The sequence below is a fragment of the Erinaceus europaeus genome, chromosome 13, assembly GCF_950295315.1.
Source record: "Erinaceus europaeus chromosome 13, mEriEur2.1, whole genome shotgun sequence".
Lineage (NCBI taxonomy): Eukaryota > Metazoa > Chordata > Mammalia > Eulipotyphla > Erinaceidae > Erinaceus > Erinaceus europaeus.
The window spans coordinates 6434739-6456262 of record NC_080174.1 but is presented as its reverse complement, the minus strand read 5'-3'; the positions used below and the strand labels follow the sequence as shown (position 1 = coordinate 6456262).

The 21524-nt window shown below is 52.0% G+C and overlaps 1 protein-coding gene across 4 annotated transcripts in view; it reads left to right on the top strand.

Annotated features, from left to right (window-relative positions):
• SYNJ2 (synaptojanin 2) overlaps positions 1–21103 on the top strand; it is a 43136-nt gene extending 22033 nt beyond the window's left edge. Inside the window, exons 13-23 of one of the 4 annotated variants that reach the window (XM_060205261.1) lie at positions 1435–1543; positions 2029–2247; positions 2346–2424; positions 5192–5360; positions 8358–8522; positions 9467–9601; positions 13506–13618; positions 14162–14270; positions 15485–15636; positions 17356–17506; positions 20062–20198. In XM_060205261.1, the coding sequence (XP_060061244.1) occupies positions 1435–1543; positions 2029–2247; positions 2346–2424; positions 5192–5360; positions 8358–8522; positions 9467–9601; positions 13506–13618; positions 14162–14270; positions 15485–15636; positions 17356–17478 (1373 nt within the window). In that variant the 3' untranslated portion in view covers positions 17479–17506; positions 20062–20198. Of the gene's footprint in view, positions 1–1434; positions 1544–2028; positions 2248–2345; positions 2425–5191; positions 5361–8357; positions 8523–9466; positions 9602–13505; positions 13619–14161; positions 14271–15374; positions 15637–17355; positions 17507–20061 lie in introns of those variants that run through there. The other 3 variants (XM_060205262.1, XM_060205260.1, XM_060205263.1) reach the window with 3 other exon arrangements.
• The last annotated feature ends 421 nt before the right edge of the window (positions 21104–21524 follow it).

Sequence of the window (21524 nt, the reverse complement as noted above, 5' to 3'; positions counted from 1 at the left end):
CGATGCTACAGGTGGGGAGTGGGGTCCTGAACCAAATCCTTGTGCATGGTAATGTGTCTGCTTAACTGGGTGCACTACTGCCCAGCCCCTCAAAAGCATTTTTACAGGGGCACACAGATTTTGACAGTTAGAGCTAGACCACCAGGGCATGGATATGTAGTCCTCAGGCTATGCAGTAGGGGTATATTATATCCGCATCATAAATCCCTTGGTCTGTGAGGGACTGGTGTGTGTGTGTGTGTGTGTGTGTGTGTGTGTGTGTGTGTGTGTGTGTGTTTCATTGATTGGCTTACAATATTAAATGAAGGCTGGGGAGACAGCATAATGGTTTTGCAAAAAGTCTCTCATGCCTGAGGCACCAAAGTTCCTACGTTCAGTCCCCAGCACCACCATAAAGCAGAGCTGAGCAGGTCTCTGGTTTAAAAGAGAGAAGGATAGAGAAAAAAGAAGGAAAAAAGGAAGAAAAGAAACACTATTCGACCTCATAGGCGGAGTGTCACTTCTTCATGTGTGTGTATACGGCTCCGAGCACCCACCAGCAAGGTCCCTGTAATGTCACACCCCATGGGACCATCCCATCCCCCCTCTCCTGCACCCCTGCCCTGCTCCCTCCCAAGACCACCATAGTTTCCAGAGTCTTAAGAATCCACTTACTGGTTCACTTATTCTAAGTCACTGGTCGTAGCTGTCTCTCTTGCACCTGTGAATGTGGTTTGTCAGTTCTTCGTTGATTTCACTAAGCCTCAGCACCTGTCCATTTTGCCCTGATTAACTCATCTGTTCATCTGTTGTTGAGCCTGTACAATTTCCCTGCTCCAGACTACCTTTTAAAAAAGATCGACTGATTGATTGTATAGAGACAAAGAAACTAAAGTGGAAGGGAAATAGGGGGAGAGTGAGAAAGAGAGACACCTGCTGCCCTGCTCTACCACTCATGAAACTTCTCCCGTGCAAGTGGGGACCAGGGCCTTGAACCCTGGACCTTGTACATGCCGTAACGTGTGCTCCATCAGGTGTGCCACTGTTCAGCCCCTGCTTCTAGCTATTGTTTATACTCAGAAGTAAAAAGGAAAGACATCACAGCACCAGAAGAAGCTCTTCCACAGGGTGTGTGGGTTCAAACTTGGACCGTGCCCATAGCAGGCGGTCACCCTACCCAGCGAGCTAAGTCTGTGGTCCAGTGTCTTCTCTTTTTAGGGGCAGAATAGTATTCCTAGACACTGCCGGGTCTAGAGTCTAGAGTAGACCTTGAGAGTAGACCAGAGTCTAGTCTAGATCTTGCAGTGTCTTGACCTGGGCTCACGAGGGGCCCCCTGATGTCTTGGGGGCTAGTGTTGGAGTGTGAGTGCTGGTGAGCTGGCCGCTTCTCCGTGGCATTTGGTGCATGAGGGCGTCTGGGAGGAATGACCCTGCCGTCTGTTTTCCGCGGAGCAGGCACAGAGCTGAACCGCCTGGACAGCGAGTCAGAAAAGGGCACTTCAGCCTGGTCCCCAGGAACACTCAAGTACTACGGCCGTGCTGAGCTGCAGGCCTCAGACCACAGGTGAGGGCTGCCCGGGGAACACGGCTTCAGGGAGGACAGGCTATGCGTGCGTGGGGGGAAGCACTGGGGACAACCAGGGCCCCCTCAGATGGCCTCTGCCGCCTGGCTGTGTCCTGGACGCCGGCCTTCACAGATGTCTCAGTACCTACAAGCCGGCTCACCCAGACAGTGCGCTGCTCTGCCGTGTGTGCGACCCGGCACATGGAGCCCCATGGAGGGTGGGCAGGGCTGTGGGGTCTCTCCTCTCTCAGCACCATGCACAGCACCCAGGGAGCCCCATGGAGGGTGGGGCAGGGTTGTGGGGTCTCGCTTGTCTCAGCACCATGCACAGCACCCAGGGAGCCCCATGGATGGTGGGCAGGGTTGTGGGTCTTTCCTCTCTGAGCACCTTGGGCCGAGCCCATGCAGCAGAGTCCCGGGTCTGAGGCTGGGGTGCTGGCTGTGCTGTCCAGGCATGGCTGACCTCCCTTCCCCATCTGCTGCAGACCTGTGCTGGCCGTTGTGGAAGTGGACGTGCAGGAAGTGGACCCCAGTGCTCGAGACCAAGTGTTCCAGGAAGTGTCCTCTTTCCAGGGGCCTCTGGACGCCACCGTGGTCGTCCAACTGCAGTCGCCCACGGCCGAAGAGGCGGCCGAGTTCCCCGAGGACGTGCGTGAGGAGCTGATGCAGACCCTGGAGGGCCATGGCGTCATTGTCCTCGTCAGGTGCCGCCCCCAGCCTGGGTCTGCAGAGTGTGGCCGCGGGGGGTGGGGGGGCAGAGGTGCCCCTCAGTCAGTGACGTGGCCAGACTCCTGTATTTCAGGATCAACCGAGGACAGATGCTGGTGACCTTTGAGGACAGTTACTCAGCCCTCAGTGTCCTCGACATGGACAGCATGAAGGTGGGTCTCGCCTGGTCGCTGGGCTCCCTCAGCCGGCCACCCAGTCAGGGGACAGCCACATGAGGTCTGTAGGGGTCAGTGCCACAGGGGACAGACATTGGGACTCTGGCTTATCCCTGTGTCTCCTTATCGAGTCTCCACTCAGGTCTCTGTTGTCCCAAATTTGAGAGAAAGTGCAAATTTTATAGAAGGGCTCCCACAGTCCCTTGTCTGTCTACACACACAGACACACACGCGCCATGTGCACTGCTCTCTTCCGAGTCTGTTGTTGTTTGTTTTTATTATTTTTTTCCATCTGATAAGACACAGAAATTGAGAGGGAAAGGGGAGATAGAGAGAGAGAGAGACACCTGCAGACCTGCTTCACCACTCGTGAATTGTTCCTGTTGCGGGTGGGGAGCAGGGGCTCGAACCCAGGTCTTTGCGTGGGTCCTTGTGAATAGTATTATGTGCCTTAACTGGGTGCGCCACCACCCAGCCCTGTTTCATCTATTTGTTATGTTCAATTTACTTTCCTCTCTCTCTCTCTTTGTGATTAATAGTATGAGATTGGGAGGGTTGGGCAGTAGCGCAATGAGTTAAGTGCACATGGTATAAAGCACAAGGACCAGCGCAAGGATCCCAGTTCAAGGCCCCGGCTCCCCATCTGCAGGGGAGTCGCTTCACAGGCGGTGAAGCAGGTCTGCAGGTGTCTGTCTTTCTCCCTGTCTGTCTTCCCCTCCTCTCTCCAGTTTTTTCTGTCCTATCTGGCAGCAATGACAGCATTAACAATAATAACAGCAACAAGGGCAACAAAAATGGGAAAAGTGACCTCCAAGAGCAGTGGATTCCTAGTACAGACACCAAGCCCCAGCGAGAACCCTGGAGGCAAAATAAATAAGTAAATATTTAAAAAATAAAAGCAAATAGTGTAAGATTGTAAGGAGACGGGCTAATTCCACAGCACCCCCACCACCAGAGCTCTGAGTCCTCACCCTCCCACCTCCCAGTGAGAAGTCTTACCGTTGTCTTCTGTTTTGTTTTTCTCTTTTAAATTTGTGTGTGTGTGTGTGTGTGTGTGTGTGTGTGTGTGTGTGTGTGTGATTAAAGACAGAGAGAGACACCAGCGCACTGCTCAGCTCTAGCTTATGGTGGTGCTGAGACCTCGGGGCCTTAAGAATCAAAGTCCTGTCCCCACAGCCCTCTCTATCCGTGTATTTAATTATTACTGTTTTAATGGCAAGCATGTGTTTTGGGAAATAAAATGTGTTGTTAACGTCTGTATATTTTTTCACTTATTTAGGTGTTTTTTTTTTTTTTTTTTTTTTTTTTTTTTTTTTTTTTTAATGGAAGCAGAGAGAGGGAAAGAGATCGGTCCCAAATCTTCCACCTGTCCAGTGGGGACCAGACTCAATCCTGATGGTTCACGTAGCCCAGGGAGCTGCTGTTTTGTTGGCCTCTTTTTAATTTTTTTATTTAGATATTTATTTTTTGCCTTCAGGGTTATCACTGGTGCTCAGTGATAATCCACTGCTCCTGATGGCCATTTTTTCCCTATTTTTACTGGGTAGATACAGGGAGAAATTGAGAGAGGAGGGAGAGATATAGAGATACCTCCACACCTGCTTCACCACTTGAGAAGCTCCCGTCCCCTCCCCCTGCAAGGTGGGGAGCTGGGGGCTTGAACCCAGGTCTCTTTGCACATTGTAACGTGTTCAACCAGGTGTGCCACTGCCTGGCCCTGGGGACCTCATTTCTTATGTTTTGTGGCAGTTTTCCCTGACTGACCCTTTCATTCATTTTCATTCATTCTTCTCCTCCATGTCTCCTCCGTTCTCCCTACCTTTTTCCTCTTCCTCCTCCTTTGCCTCCTCCTCCCCCCTCCTCCTCCTCCTTCTCCTCCTCCTCCTCCTCCTCCCTCTCTCTTTCTCTGTCTCTCTCTCGCCTCCAGGTTCTTCTTCTTCTCCTCCTTCTCCTTCTCCCCCTCCTCCTCCTCCTTCTTCTTCTCCTTCTTCTTCTTCTTCTCCTTCTCCTTCTCCTTCTCCTTCTTCTTCTTCTTCTCCTTCTCCTCCTCCTCCTCCTCCTCCTCCTCCTCCTCCTTCCCCTTCCCCTTCCCCTTCCCCTTCCCCTTCCCCTTCCCCTTCTCCTTCTCCTTCTCCTTCTCCTTCTCCTTCTCCTTCTTCTTCTTCTTCTTCTCTCTCTCTCTCTCTCTCTCTGTCTCTCTCTCGCCTCCAGGGTTATCGCTGGGGCTTGGTGCCTGCACTACAAATCATTGCTCTAGGAGGCCATTTTTCCCATTTTTTGTTGCTCTTGTTGTTATTGTTATTGTTGCCATTGCTGTTGTTGTTGGATAGGACAGAGAGAAATGGAGAGAGTTGGGGAAGACAGAGAGGGGGAGAGAAAGACACCTGCAGACCTGCTTCACCACCTGTGAAGTGACTTCCCTGCAGGTGTGGAACCAGGATCCTTATGCCAGTCCTTGTGCTTTGTGCCACCTGTGCTTAACCCACTGCACTACTGCCCAGCCCCCTTCTTCTCTTTCTTGATTTGTGAGAGAGGGAGAGAGAGCATCAGAGCATCTCTCTGGCACATGCGATTCTGGGAATCAAACCTCATGTTCGGAGGAGACCTTGGGGCTTACCCCTGTAAAAGAGAGAGAGAGAGAGAGAGAGAGAGGAAGGATAAAAAGAAATGGGGCCTGAGCAGCTCTGAGCTTTCCTGAGCTTCAGAGCCTTATTTTCTCTGGGGCCCTCAGCATGACACTGCCCCCCCCCCCCCATGTCCTTAGGTGAAAGGCCGGGAGGTGAGGATCCACCCCAGGACCGGGGACTGGCTACAGGGGCTGCAGGAGTCTCTGAGCCACAAGCGAGCGGGAGGGGCGCCCGTGTCGCCCACCGCCAACTCCTGCCTGCTAGATGAGAGCTTCGACATCTCCACGCTGGACTACGAGAGTGAAGGTAGTTGGGGGGACCCCAGGGGGCTGACAGGCACTCCAGGCGTATGGCTGGGGGTGGTCTATGAGTCTCCTGACGGGGCCCAGGAGGAGGTGGGGCAGTGAGCAGGGTTACTAGGCTTGGAAGCGGGAGACCTTGAGTTGATATCCCAGCATCCTCTGTGCCAGGGATGCTCTCTCCTCTCTTTCTACCTCTCTGTCTTGTATTCATAAATAAAATCTTTTTAAAAATATATATATGAAAAGAGATTTTTAAAAAGAAAGAAAGAAAGAAAGAAAGAAGAAAAAGAGCTTTTTAGGAGCCTGAGTGGTTTGCACCCAGTTGAACACACATGTCACCATGTGCTAAGACCTGGGTTCAAGCTCCCAGCTCCTCACCTGCTTCACAAGTAGTGACGCAGGTCTGCAGGTGTCTCGTGTCTCTCTTTCTCTCTTCCTCTTGGTCTCCCCATATCCTCTCAATTTCACTCTGTCCTAATTAAAAAAAAAAAAAAGGAAAAATTGCTACCAGAAGCAGTAGATTCATAGTGCTGGGACTAAGCCCCAGTGATATATATATATATATATATATATATAATTATTATTATTATTATTTTGCCTCCAGGTTTATCACTGGGGCTCAGTGCCAGCGTTACAAACCCACTGTTTCAGGAGGCCATTTTTTCCCATTTCATTGCATAGGACAGAGAGAAATTGAGAGAGAAGAGAGAGAGACACCTGCAGACCTGCTTCATCATTTGTGAAGCATCCCCCCCTACAAGTGGGGAGCCAGGGGCTCAAACTGGGAGCCTTGTGCCGGTCCTTGCGCTTCATACTGTGTGCTTAACCCAGTGTGCCACTGCCCAGCCCCCTAAAAAAATATAGATATATATATATTAGAGAGAGAAATAGAGAGAGATGGGGAAGACAGAGAGGGAGAGAGAAAGACACCTGCAGATCAGCTCACCGCCTGTGAAGCGACTCCCCTGCAGGTGGGGAGCCGGCGAGTCAAACCAGGATCCTTACGCCGGTCCTTGTGCTTTGCAACATGTGCGCTTAACCCGTTGCGCTACAGCCCGGCTCCCTAAAAATTTTTTTTTTTTTAATATTTATTTTATTTATTTATTCCCTTTTTGTTGCCCTTGTTGTTTTATTGTTGTAGTTATTATTGTTGTTGTCGTTGTTGGATAAGACAGAGAGAAATGGAGAGAGGAGGGGAAGACAGAGAGGAGGAGAGAAAGATAGACACCTGCAGACCTGCTTCACCGCCTGTGAAGCGACTCCCCTGCAGGTGGGGAGCCAGGGTTTGAATCGGGATCCTTATGCCGGTCCTTGTGCTTTGCGCCACCTGTGCTTAACCCGCTGTGCTACAGCCCGACTCCCCCTAAAAATAATTTTTAAGGATATTTATTATTATTGAGGTCAAAGAGATAACTCACTGGGTAGGTTCATGCCTTGCCATGCACATGGCCTGGGTTTGAGCCCCAGCACCTCAATGGAGGCTTGAACCTGGGTCCTTGAGCATGGTGATATGTATGCTTAACCAGGTGTGCCACCACCCAGTCCCCAACAACAAAAATAAATTTTTTAATTACAGCATTAAATGAAGGGCTGGGACATAAATTAGCAGAAGTGCTCACACCTTACTGTGTGTGAGGTCCTGGGTTCAAGCCCCAGCACCACACAGGAGCCCCATGGACATAGCATCATCCCTTGTGGAGAGGTGGTGTTCCCCCCCACCCCATTTCTCCCTTTTTCGTGCATGCTCAAGATCTAGAATAAAAAGCTGTGATGCAGTGGCCAGGGGCAGGGCTTAGTGGGTAGAGTGCAGGATCTGCAGACCTGTAGTCATGGGTTCAGTCCCCAGCACTGCATATTCTATGATACGCATAGCACTGTGAGCAGTGCTCTGATTCCTCTCTCTATTTATTTTATCTTTATTTATTGGATAGTGACAGAGACAGCCAGAAATTGAGAGAAAGAGGGAGATAGAAAAAGACAGAGAGGTACTTACAGCCCTGTTTCACCACTCGCAAAACATTCCCCCTGCGGATAGGTGGGGACTGGGGACTTGAATCTGGGTCTTTGCTCATTATAACGTATGTGCTCAGCCAGGTGTGCCACCACCAGCCCTCTCTCTAGCCTGCCTGTCTGTCTTTAAATTATTCTATTTACTGTGTAGACACAGCCAGAAACAGAGGGAAGGAGGAGCTAGACAGACACCTGCAGCACTGCTTCATCACTCGCGAAGCCTTTTCCCTACAGGTGGGGACCGTGGGCTCAAACTTGGGTCCTTCTGTACTACAACATGTGCATTCAACCAGGTGCACCACCACCCGCCTCCCCTCTTAAAGAAATAAAATAACTTTTTAAAATATTGAGGCAGAGAGGCTACTCGATGGTATTACTCATGCATCGGATCCTGAGTTCATTGTTTCCTGGCACTGCATAAAAATAACAACAGTAATAATAATAGCTGTATTAGTAGTAATAAGAACTTTGCTGGGCAACGACATATCCAGCTGAGTGCACAAGTTACCATATGCAAGAACCCAGTTCAAGCCCCTGGTCCCCACCTGCAGGGGGGAAGCTTCACAAGTGGTGAAACAGGGCTACAGGTGTCTCTCTCTCACTCTATCTATCTGTCTATCTCCTCCTCCCCTCTCGATTTTTCTGTCCTATCAAATAAATTAGTGATAATTTTTTTAAAAAATGAAAGCTACCTGCTGGGGGGGTCTCTTCCCATGCGGTGAAGCAGGTCTGTAGGTGTCTTTCTCTCTTTCTTCCTATGTCTCCTCCTCCCCCTCTCAATTTCTCTCTGTCCTAGCTAATATGAAAGAAACATACATCTTTTGAGATTGACCACAGGGACCATGCAGACATGGCCCCGAGACTCAGATATGTGAGGGTTGGGGTCCCTGCCCCGCTGGTATGTGGGTGCCTGAGACTCGCGGGTCTTGTCAAGACAGACCCACACACACACACACTCCCCACCATGCTGTAACCCACTTCCTTCCCCAAGGAGACATCCTGGAAGATGACGAGGACTACCTAGTGGGGGGGCCTGTGGTCTCTGATGGCGAGCTGGGTCGGGAAGAGCTTCCCGATGGCCCCTGCCCCACAGCTCCAGCACCCCCCAGCAGGTCACCTGCCCTGGGCAAGAAGCAGCAGCAGCCCACCTACAAAGGTAAGAACAAGCCTCCCTCACCTGGGTAGCCCTGGCCGTGAGTCTCCCAAGGCCCTGGAGCCTGATCCAGGAAGCTCTCCGATTGATTTCCGTGACTTCGGTCTTCCAGCAACCCGTGCCCCTGACACAGGAGGGCTCCTCTCTCCTGCTGGTTGGTTTATCCACCAGAGTCCGGGTGCGTCTGTCTGTCTCAGTCTCTGTCTCTGTCTCTATTTGAGTGAAAAGAAGAAAAAAAAAACAGCCGAGGAGTGAAGTGGTATAGGTGTAAGTCCAGGACTTTGCGGGGATGAGGACAAAGCAGTATGGACCAAGAGAGGGCACCCCCCCTTAACTCCATGGCCATGCAGACTCCCCACCCCCAGAACAAGAGACCCTCTCCTCAGCTCCACCCCAACGATGCTGGGAGTTGAGCAGTTGGATTTGAGGGCTGGAGTTTTCGAGCCAAAATGGAGCAGATGCGGCGGTGCAGCCCTGGAGATGGTAGCAGTGAGTTCACACAGAGTAAAGCCGCCAACACCATGGCCTCCTCACACCCTCTTGGCCTTGGGAGGGGTTTGAAGCCCAGTTCAAGATGGCAGACGTTGGTGCCAGGGCTGGCCGCAGGCTCTGGTCTTTGGGATGTGGACAACAGCAAGCAGAGACCATCTTGGGAAACTTGTCATCGCAAAGCAGGCTGGGAGGACAGCCAGGCAGTTCTCATCTCCTCCGGGCGGCTGTTCTAGAATGTTCTAGAGCTGAGCAAACAGGTGCCCAGACTCCTGTGGAGGCCTTGTTGGGGGTGGGTGGGAGAAAAACCCACCTCCGCTGTGTCACATGGTGTCCTGGCTGCCCGTCCAGGGTTTCTGGAAGGTTCCCTGCAGGCACTGTGCCCCTTTGCCCCCTGCCTGCAGCCCCGACCCGCCTCCCTCACCCCCAAACTCATCTTGCGTTGCCGTGTCCCCCAGATGGCGCTGGCCTGGAGGAGTTTGAGCAGGAGCTGGAAGCAGTCGGGGACTCCCGCCACCGCTCTCCCAGCCGGTCTCTGTCTGTCCCCAATAGGCCCCGGCCACCCCAGCCGCCACAGAGACCCCCCCCTCCAAGTAAGACTCCTGCCTGCTGCTCCCCGCCCCCATGCCACCGGAACCAAGGGCGCCCCCACCTCGCTTCCGCTGGGCTGCAGGATATCCCCATGCTCTCCACCCTCCTCCCCGTCTTCACTCCGGATTGCTGAGCAACTCACAACCTAACACTCCCTTCACAGCAACCGCTGATTCCACACTTCCTTTTGCAGACACTGTGCACATAAGCTGGGCTCGAGCCCTGGCACCACCTGTGAGGTGCTGTGGCACCGGGGGAAGCTCAGGTGCTGTGGTGTCTCTCCCCCTCTGATCTCTCCTCTGAGTGAACAAAGCGGCAAGCCTGTGCATGTCCAGGGCCCCAGCTCTGCACTGAGAGTGATCGCCCCGCTTCAGAGTCACTGGCACTAGGGCTCTATGAATACTCTTCGACTTGCACGCTCCGTCACACTCCTACAGCTAGGTCTTGGCTTTGAGCTACTTTCAGTTTGAACTTCAGAGGGTGGGAGGTCGGGTCCCCCATCCTCCCAGTCAAACTTCTTTCCCTCCTGCTCCCTCTCACCCCCAAGTCAGACTAAAATCCACAGTCACTGAAGACTTCTTTTTTTTATATATTTATTTTATTTCCTTTTGTTGCCCTTGTTTTATTGTTGTGGTTATTACTGTTGTTGTTGTTGGACAGGACAGAGAGAAACGGAGAGAGATGGGGAAGACAGAGAGGGGGAGAGAAAGACAGACACCTGCAGACTTGCTTCACCGCCTGTGAAACAACTTCCCTGCAGGTGGAGAGCCGGGGGCTCAAACCGGGATCCTCACGTGTGCTTAACCCGCTGTGCTACTGCCCGACTCCCTGAAGGCTTCTTTTAAGAGTCTCCACACTGAGAATCAGGAGAGACTCGTGGAGTTGAGATCAGCAACAGAGGCCCAAATACATGCCTTTTTTTTTTTTAATGGATCCTTGCATATGTGTGAGATCACCACATCCAGCTGGCTTTCCATTCAGAGCGAGAGAGATTGGGAACTTCCCCTGGTGCTGTGGCTTATCCCATGTGGTGATAGGGCTCACACTTAGCCTGCACACACTCTAGCCTGTGAGCTCTCTGTGTCCCAGCCTATGATGTTTGAAGCACACTTTTTAAAAAAGATTTTATTTATTTATCTGAAAGATAGGAGGAGAAAGAGAGAATCAGATCTCACTCTGGTACATGTGTGGCCAAGGATTGAACTCAGGACCTCATGCTTGAGAGTTCAGTGTTTTATCCACTGCACCACCTCCCAGACCACTGAAGCATACTTTTTTTAAACCAGATCACTGTTCAGTTCTGGCTTATGGTGGTGGTGGTGGGGAATTGAATTTGGGACCTTGAAGCCTCAGGCATGAGAGTCTATTTGCATAACCATTATACCATCTACCCTACACAAAAAACATGTTTTGTTTGTTTGTTTGTTTTTGTTTTTGTTTTTTGCCTCCAGGGTTATTGCTGGGGCTCAGCATCTGGACTAAGAATCCACCGCTCTAGGAGGCCATTTCCCCCTTTGTGTTGCTTGTTGTCGTTGTTGGATAAGACAGAGAGAAATGGAGAGGAGAGGAAGATAGAGAGGGGGAGAGAAAGACAGACACCTGTAGACCTGCTTCACCGCCTGTGAAGCGACTCCCCTGCAGGTGGGGAGCCAGGTGCTCGAACCGGGATCTTTTTAAACACCAGTCCTTATGCTTTGCACCACCTGCATTTAACCTGCTGTGCCACCGCCTGGCCCCTGCCCCCAAGATACTTTTTATGTTCAGTTTATACTCAGCAAAAAGAAAGAAAGAAAGAAAGAGAAAGAAAGAAAGAAAGAAAGAAAGGAGGAAAGAAAAAAATGTGTCAAATTATTACTGTGGAAAATTTACCAAAATAATTTTTTTTCAATCTTAGTAGGACAGAGAGAAATTAAAGAAGGGGAGCTAGAGATAGAGAGAAGAGAATGAGAGACAACTGCAGCCCTGCTTTGTGGCTCACGAAGCTTCACCCCTGCAGGTGGGGACCAAGGACTTGAAGGTGGTGATGTGTGTGCTCCACTGGGTGTCCCACCTCCTGGTCTCCCAAAACAGATATAAATAGGATTCTTAATCCTCTTAGCCCATTTTCTCATTTGTCTGTTTTACAGAGAGACACACAGAGGAGACATCACGGCACCCCGCCACCGCCCCAGGAGTTCCTCTCCCACGACATCCGCGGTCCTCCCCTGTGGTTCTCCCCTGTGGTTCTCCCCTGTGGTGTTAGGGCTCGAAGCCAGGGCCTCCTGCATGGCCAGGAGCTCTCTCCGGAGCCTAGAACTTTCTTTTTTCTTTTTAAATTTTTTATCTATTTTTTTATTATTGAATAGAGACAGGGAGAAATTGAGAGGGGTGGGGGAGATAGAGAGGGAGAGAGACACAGACACCTGCATCCCTGATTCACCACTCGTGAAGCTTTCCCCCTGCAGGTGGGGCCAGGGGCATGAACCTGGGTCCTTGTGCACTGTAGTGTGTGGCTTAACCAGATGCGCCACTGCCTGGCTTCTCTAGAACTTTCTAAGGTATCGGCTGCCTTGACACAATAGCTGTTCACAGTGGACTCCCAGCTTTTTTTCTGATTCTGCTTGATTTTAGTGGTTTTTTTGTTTGTTTTTTCAAAACTGATACTCATTCAGTGCGGTCATCTGCCTTTCATTAAATATCTGTGTTGTTCAGAATTCTGGAATAGGGTTGGGTGGTGCAGCTATTTGAGCGCACGTGTTATAATGTGCAAGGACCCAGGTTCAAGCCCCCTATCCCCACTTGCAGAGGGTTATCTCTGTCTCTCTCCCTCTTTTTTTTTTGCCTCCAGGGTTATCGCTGGGTCTCGGTGCCCGCACTACTCTATTGCTCCTGGAGACGATTTTTTCCCTTTTGTTGCCTTTGTTGTTTATCTTTGCTGTTGTTGTTATTATTGTTGCTATTGCTGTCATTGTTGTTGGATAGGACAGAAATTGAGAGTGGAAGGGAAGACAGAGAGGGAGAGAGAAAGACAGGCAACTGCAGACCTGCTTCATCGCTGGGGGTTAGTGCCAGCACTATGAATCCACAGATCATGGTAAATTTTTTTTTCATTTTTTTTTATTAGATAGTACAGAGAGAAAATGAGCAGGAAGGGGAGATAGCGAGAGAAAAGAGAGACCTGCAGTCCTGCTTCACCACTTGTGAAGCTTCCCCTCTTCCGGTGGGGAGCTGGGGCTTGAACCTGGGTCCTTGTGCAGGTCCTTTCACATGAGCATACTATGTGTGCTTAATCAGGTGTGTCCCTGCCTGGCCCTCTCTCCCTCTATCTCCCCTTCTCCATTTCTCTCATTCTGTATCCAATAATAATAAATTTAGAAAATACAAAAAAAAAAACCAAAAGAATTCTAGAACACGCTGTATTTGTGACTTTGAAAAATATAACTGAATACTATTTATCCCTAAATTTTGGATTTATTTAAAAAATTTCTACACAATTATTATTTTATTAGTTTAGGTCCTGGTAACTGCCGTGTTTCTAACCACTTGGGAATGAACTGACTCTTCTGATTCACATCCCTCTAGGATGGCAGATGAAAACTCCCACTCAGGAAGCTGGGAGATAGCTCACCCAGTACAGCGCACACTTTACCTTGATAAGGACCCAAGTCTGATCCACCAGTGCCACAGGAGGGCACCCACAGAATCAGGGGAAGCTCCCTCGACTGGAGTAAAAAGAAAAAAAAAATCTTTTTCTTCTCTAATCACACCTGTTACAACCAGGAGACACTTCCAGTGCCAGAGACTGGGTACCCCTCGAACCCTGGCCTTGGTGCTGGGCCCGGGCTGGCAACCCCCTAGGCCTTCATGCTCCCTGCTGCTTGGGAACCCCAAGCCTGAGGTTCCCCCCCTCCACTTCAGTCTCCACAGCTGGCCTGGTGGTGAAGAAGTCGGCATCTGACATTTCCATCTCCTCGGGCTTCCAGGGGCAGTACTCCATCCTGCAGATGGCCCGGCTCCTGCCAGGAGCGCCCCAGCAGGCGGTGAGTCCAGGAGCAGAAATCCCCGGATGAGCAGGAATCCTGCAGGACTCCCTGGCCCACTCTGTTGGCATGGAGGCTTCTCTCTGCCCTCTGCCTGTCTGTGGACTCTCCCCCCTCCTCCGCCCCTGACTTAGTAGGCGGTCCTTCTGGGGGTCTGGGGACAGTTGCTCACAGAGGCCAGGGGCATGGTTCAGCGGTTCCAGCCTTACCCCTGACCAAAAACCTAACCGAAAATAGAGAACTCATGGGTAGATAGCATAATGGTTCTGCAAAGAGACTCTCATGCCTGAAGCCCCCAAGCCCCAGGTTCAATCCCCCTGCACCACCGTAAACCAGAGCTGAGCAGCGCTCTGGGAAAAGTAATAATAATAAACTTAAGTTGGACAGCAGTAACGAGGTATGTGCCCTACCCACGGAGCTGTCTCTCTGGTGCCTGCGGTTTGTGTTTTAGTCACTACCTGCTGGGCACTGAAAGACAGATCTGTAGCTGGAGACAGTCCCCCCACCCCCGCCCCAGCTGATCTCTCTGACTCCCTCTTCCAGCCCAAAGCGCGGACGGGCATCAGCAAACCGTACAATGTGAAGCAGCTGAAGACCAGCAACGCCCAGGAGGCCGAGGCCGCCATCCGCTGTCTGCTGGGAGCCAGGGCAGGTAGGCGGTTCGGGACTGTCCCCCTGGCCGGCATCATGGCCATTTGTTTTGTCGTCTTAAAAAGAGGCCAAGAAAATAAAAGCAGTTCTGCTCTCCTGCTGGAAGTCCCATCCAATGAAAATGCCCCCTCAGCAGCAGATGATAAAAGTCCTGCTACTGAGGTGTCCGGTGGTGGCGCACCTGGTTCAGTGCTCATGTTATCATGCCCAAGGACCTGGGTTCAAGCCCCGAGCCTACATCTGTAGGAAGGAAGCTTCACTAGTGGTGAAGCAAGTCTGCAGTCATCTCTCTTACTCTCTCCCTGTACTTTTTTTTTTTTTTTTTGCCTCCAGGGTTATTGCTGTGGCTCAGTGCCTGCACCATGAATCCACTGCTTCTGGAGGCCATTTTTCCCTCCTTTGTTGCCCTTGTTGTTGTAGCCTTGTTGTTGATGTTATTTGTTGTTGGATAGGACAGAGAGAAATCAAGAGAGGAGGGGAACACAGAGAGAGGGAGAGAAAGACAGACACCTGCAGACCTGCTTCATCGCTTGTGAAGTGACTCCCCTGCAGGTGGGGAGCCGGGGGCTCGAACCGGGATCCTTATGCTGGTCCTTGGGCTTTGTGCCACGTGTGCTTAACCCGCTGCGCTACAGCCCGACCCCCTCTCCTTGTACTTCTTCATTTCCCCTCTCAATTTCTCTGTGTTCTATCAAGTGAATAAACTAAAAAATGATGGCATTAAAAAAAAAAAAGGAGGGGCCAAGTTTTCGTGCATCTGGTTCAAGCCCCCGGTCTCCAGGGTCTGCAGGGGGAAAGCTTCACCAACGATGAAGCAGGGCTGCAGGTGTCTCTCTCCCTCTCTTTCTTCCAAAAAAATGGCCTCCAGGAGCAGTGGATTTGTTGTGCAGGCACCGAGCCCCAGCGGTAACCCTGGAGGCAGAAAAAAAAAAAAAAAACAGAGAGAAACGGAGACACCAGGCCACTGCTCGGCTGCTGTGCAGCTCTGTGCTCCGGCTCTTGTTCCCCGAGCTCGCACCCGGGTCCTGGATTATGGCAAAGTGTGCACTCTAGCAAGTGAGCTGTCTGGGCCCTGGTCTAGAACTTATTTACTTGTTTCTTTAAGTGGACTAGTAAATACACCGTAAACCACCCTGCGTGCCAGGGCCCTGGCTTCACTTCCCTCTGTGAAGGACTCTACCCTTGACACCGCAGCCGGGCGCTCGTGCGTTTCAGGTACCCCAGGAGAAGACCTCAGTGCCACAGCGCTCCGAGACCCAGGCTCCTCCAAACCAGGACCCCCAGCCGGGGCAGCCCCACTCCCTCCCCGTCGGTCTGCACCCAGAGTCCCTGCCATCAAGAAGCCGACCTTGAGGCGGACGGGGAAGGTAGGAGCCTAGTCCCTCAGTCTCTTCCTCCAGGTCCTTTGATCGCTCGCTTGGTCTTAGCGGAGACGTCCGGTCTCCCTGCAGACACATCTAGGGGCCCCCACACAGTGTCCTCCCTGGGACTCCACTGTCTACATCCTTCCTTTTTTTTTTTTTTTCTTTCTTTCTGCTGCTCTCTAGAGCTGAGAAGAGTGTGGTGTTTCCCCCTCAGCAGAAAAGCCAGGGTTTTCCCACGGAGATAGGAGTAACCTGGAAGAACCCCTTCTCCTAAATGTTCTGCCTGTTTCCAGGCCCAACCAGGCTCTATCCTGATGCTCCAACATTTCCCCAGTTGTGTGTGACTTGTGTTGTGTGTGCAAACATGTCTTCACATGTACAGATCATTGGAAAAACTGTAACCGGGAGCCAAAGGGGGTCCAGTGGTCAGAGCGCAGAACTTCCATGCATGAGGTCCCAGAGTGATGCTCTAGTTCTCTCTCACTCGTTCTATACAATTTTTCTTTTCTTCCTTTCTTTCGTTCTTTCTTTTTTGGCCTCCAAGGGCTCAGTGCTGGCACTATGAATTCACAGCTCTCAGTGGCTATTTTTACTTTTTTTTTTTTTTTTTTCTATTTTATTTGACAGGACAGAGAGAAATTGAGAGGGATGGGGAAGGGAGAAAGACACCTGCATTGCAGACCTGCTTCACCATTCGTGAAGGGTCCTGCTGCAGGTGGGGAGCGGGATCTCGAACCTGGGTCCTTGAATGGGTCCTTGCATATATGTGTGCTTAACCAGGTGCGCCGCCGCCTGGCCCCCGCTCTGTCCAATCGACTTGAAGTCTCCAACACAGGAACAAAGAGTGATTACTAAAGACTCGGTCTTGGTCTTAAGAGGCCTGGGCTGGCTCCAAGCAGCTGACTCCTAAAGGAGGGTTGTAAGTAGCGAAGCGCCAACAGCCGGGCCGCTTGTCATTTATTAGTTAAAAGAAACAGTCAAGGAATTCCAGAGCAGCTACCGTCAGCAGAAAAGCAAACGGTTAATTAAAGGGGGAAGAAAATGGAGAAGAGATAGATGGGAAAAGGCCACCCTGCTGATAAGGGGGGAGCAGGTCCTTCAGGTCTCCTAGACGGCATTCTGGAGTTCAAGATCTAACTAGCATTCCTAGTGGAGCCTCACTAGCCACATGCTGTGTGCCCCCCACTCACACCAGCTGTCAAACTGGCTACGGTCTGGTGCTTTGGCTTGGGCTCATGGAGTCTGGGCTCCGTTGACACCTGTGTTAGAGAAGTTACAGATCTTTGTTGGCCTTGCAGAGTCAAGAGGCCGTGGGTTGTGCAGACTGTGACTAGCACAAGCCTGGCTTGTCAAGACTTCTCCCCCCAAACGTTTCCCACACTTTTTTTTCCCCAAGGTTGTTTCCTTTTTAAATATGAATTGTTTATTTACTATTGGATAGAGACAGAGAAATTGAAAGGGGAAGTGAAGACAGAGGGAGAGAGGGAGAGACACCTGCAGCCCTGCTTCACCACTCGCAAAGCTTTCCCCCTGCAGGTGGGAACCAGGGGCTCGAACCTGGGTCCTTGCTCATTGGAACATGTGCGCTCACCACGCCACCACCCGGCCCTCCCCACACTCTTCTTTCTCACCCACTAAATACATGCACCTACCGGAAACGAATTCTAGGAGCCCTGGTGCGGGACGGCCATCGCTGCAGCTCTTTCACCACTTTTCTTGCAGATTGTGTTTTGCTCTGGCCCCCAAGCCCCTCAGCCTTGCTTGCTGCTTCAGAGGCATGAGTTTGTCAGGACAGTCGCAGCCCAGAGGCTGGCGCCCCTAGAGACGTCGGGATCGTCCGTCTGAGCTCAGTGCGCTAGCCCTGGGGCCCTCGGTAATCCTCGCTGCTTCTCCAGGCTGGAGTGTGAGCGCTTGCTTGCTGTGGCTTGTGGGGGCTGTCTGTGGGTCCCCTCATGCCCCTGTGGCTCCTGTCATTTCCATGGCTTCCCCTCTCCCTCCTCCTCACCCTCCTCTTCTGTCATCTCTCTCTGCCCTGACATTTAAAAGCCAGTGGCCGACAGGGATTTCTATGCCCAGGGGTGTCACAGTCAAAGGTTCAGAGAGAAGGGGACTGTGTTTGTAGCTGGTTCTCTAAAGGATCAGAGCAGGGTGAGGGAGACAGCATGATGGTTCCACAGAATCCCGTGCCTGAGGCTCTGAGGTCCCAGGTTCAGTCCCCAGCACTATCATAAGCCAGAGCTGAGCAGTGCACTGTTGAAAAAAAAAAAGTAATAATAAATTCACATATGTAAAGAGCTGTTACAAACCAACAAGAAAAAGGCTGGGCCAGGGAGACAGCCTCATGGTCGTGTGATATAGCTCTCAGGCCTGAGGCTCTGAGGTAGTATGTTCAATCCCCAGCACCACCATAAGCCAGAGCTGAGCAGGGCTCTGGAAATAGATGAATAAATGGGGACCAGGCTGTAGCGCACCCAGTTAAGTGCGCATATTACCAAGCGCAAGGACCAGGGTTCAATCCCCCACTCCCCACCTGCAGGAGATCTGCTTCACAAGAGACAGAACAGGTCTGCAGGTGTCTATCTTTCTCTCTCCCTCTCTATCTCCCTCTCCCCTCTCTGTTTCTGTCTGTCCTAGCTAACAAAAATTGGAAGGGACAAAAGGGGGAAATGGCTGCTGGCAGGCATTGAGCCTCAGCTAATAACCCTGTTGGCAATAACAAAGAAAAGAGAAGGGATGCAGGAGGTGGAAGGTCTGGCTTCTGTAATTGCTTCCCCGCTAAACATGGGCGTTAACAGGTCGATCCATACTCCCAGCCTGCCTCTCTTTCCCTATCCCACAATGACCTTGGGTCCATACTCCCAGAGGGTTAAAGAATAGGAAAGCTAGGGGGTCGGGCGGTGGCGCAGTGGGTTAAGCGCATGTGGTGCAAAGCGCAGGGACCGGCGTAAGGATCCCGGTTCGAGCCCCCGGCTCCCCACCTGCAGGGGAGTCGCTTCACAGGCGGTGAAGCAGGTCTGCAGGTGTCTGTCTTACTCTCCCCCTCTCTGTCGTCCCCTCCTCTCTCCATTTCTCTCTGTCCTATCCAACAATGAATTGCGTCAACAAGGGCAATAATAATAACCACAACGAAGCTACAACAAGGGCAACAAAAGGGGGGAAAAAATGGCCTCCAGGAGCGGTGGATTCATGGTGCAGGCACCGAGCCCAGCAATAACCCTGGAGGAGGAAAAAAAAAAAAAAGAATAGGAAAGCTGAGAGTCGGGTGGTAGTGCATCGAGTTAAGTGCAAGTGGCGCAAAGCACAAGGACCAATGTAAGGATCCCGGTTCAAGCCCCCGGCTCCCCACCTGCAGGGGAGTCGCTTCACAAGTGGTGAAGCAGGTCTGCAGGTGTCTGTCTTTCTCTCCCACTCTCTGTCTTCCCCTCCTCTCTCTATTTCTCTCTGTCCTATCCAACAAAGATGACATCAATAACAACAACAATAATAACTACAACAATAAAAAAAAAACAAGGGCAACAAAAGGGAATAAATATTTTTTTAAAAAAAAGAATAGGAAAGCTATCAAGGGAGGGGATGGGATTCGGAGTTCTGGTGGTGGGAATTGTGTGGAGTTGTACCCCTCTTATCCTATGGCTTTGTCAGTGTTTCCTTTTTATAAATAAATAATTAAAAATCAATAAAAACAAAAGTAATTGCTCAGAAAAAAAAGAGAGAGAGAAGGGAAGGGATAAGGTCTTCCTCCCTTTCTATCTCCCTCTCCCCTCTCTGTTTCTGTCTGTCTTAGCTAACAAAAATTGGAAGGGACAAACGGGAAAAATGGCTGCTGGCAGCAGGCACTGAGCCTCAGCTAATCACCCTGGTGGCAATAACAAAGAGAAGGGAAGGGAAGGAAAAGGAAGATAGATAGATAGATAGATAGATAGATAGATAGATAGATAGATAGATAGATAGATAAAGAAAGGGGTGAAGGAAAGAGAAAGGAAAAGGAAGGAAAAGGAAAGAAAAAAGAGAACCAGAGGAAATGCCGAAATGCCATGACCACACCCACAGCACTGGCCCAGGGGAAGCTTCCTTCTTCTCTGTGACGGGCAGTGAAGCCCCACGCAGAAACTGCGTTTTGTCCCCAAGATGCCGGGGCACGCCGGTCCCTCCCCGCCTCCGGCCGTATGCCCTGGTGATCACCCTGCTCCTGGGTCCCCTGTGCTGCCTGCTGGTTCTGGCGGTCCTGGCGGTAACCGTGTGCTTCCCTCGTGCTTCCCAACACCTGAGTGCACTGCCCTCTCCTCTCCCACAATCTCCGGTCTTGCGTTTGCTAGAATGTTCCGCCCAGCCTGGCCCTGCCTGCCCCCCCCCATCTGTGTGTGCTCTCACACCCCTCGCCCACACTGGCCTCCTCCTCACACGCTCCGTCCTGCCTTCTTTCCTCAGCTTGAGTCACCAGAGGAGCCACTGGGGACACAGACTGTCCACTTCACCCTCGGGCCCCCAGAGAGCAGCTCGGACACCCCGCCTCTGGCCAGCGTCCCTCCCGTGCCCAGACCGAGGACACTGCTCCCGGGGAAAGGCCCCGTGAGGAGGCTCAGCATCGGGGGGATCCTCCCTGGGGCCACATCACCCACCTTGGAGGACCCGCCTCTTGTGCCCCAGGCCCCCCCCAGGAGGAAGAAGTCTGCCCCGGCTGCCTTCCACCTGCAGGTTCTGCAGAGCAGCCCCCAGGCCCTCCAGGGCCCCCGAGACCGTGTCCAGGCCCCCCCACCGAATGGGGGCACCCTCCTCCTGCCGCTGGCCTGCCCTGGCCTGTCCTCAGCCCCCAGCCCCACAACCAGTCGCCGCCAGGAGCAGAAATCAGGAGCAGCCTCTCTTCCAGGAGACAGCCAGGAGCCCTTCCGGAACCTTCTTAGCCACCCCGACCTGCTGACTGATGCCTGGCTCTCCCAGAGCTCAGTGTGCTTGGATTCAGGGAGCAGGAACCCCCGAAGGGCACACACAGCCTCCCTGCAGGGAGGGGGAGGCATCCCCACCACCCGGGACCCCCGATGGGAGCAGAAGCCACGAGACCCAGGTCCCTGGGTGACCCTCAGTGACCAGGACCAGCGGACGGTGCTGGAGACCTTTGACCCACTGGCCAAGACGTGACCCGGGACCGAGGCCATCTGCTCCCTCCCAGGACGTGTGCCACTTCCCCGCGGTGGCACTGTCACCGGAGAAGAGTCCCGGGGGACCTCGGACCTTGCCCCAAGAGACATCCCTAGAGGCTCACTGAGAAACTCTCGCGCTCCCGGCGCCTGTGTCTCTGCTCCAACAAGACTGTTCCCAAGCGGCCTGGGCTTGTGTGCGTCACGTATTCCCGGGTGCGAGGAGGGGTCACTTTGTTTGGGTCCTGGCCATAATGCTGGGGGTGGGGGTCTCACCGACTGCTGACACCTCAGACACTTTGTTCTGCTGAATTTTAAACAGCTGTTTAGGGGTGTGTGTGTGTGTGTCTAAGTGTATGTGTTTGTGTGTCTATGAGTCTGTGTGAGTGTCTGAGTCTCTCTGTGTGTGTGTGTGTGTCTGTGTGTCATATCTCTGCAGACTGGAATTTACTTTTAAACCATTGAAAATGTGGTGGGTAAGGGCCAGATTATACCCAAAGGCAGTTAGTTAGTGGGAACCCAACCTGCCTGCATGGGGTCACACCCATCACAGTTGGGTGAGGACTTAGAACCACCAAGTGGACAGGCCCTATGTTCCCGGGGGGACCCGACTATCCTTTCAGCCGTCAGCCTTAAGTGACGCCATGGGAAGAGCTGCCCCAGTAGTGGGGTTCTGAGCGTCTTCTGTTAGCTTACCCCAAGTCCAGACTCACGGGGACTCGGTGCTCTTGTATGGACACTGCTCCCCGCTAAGTG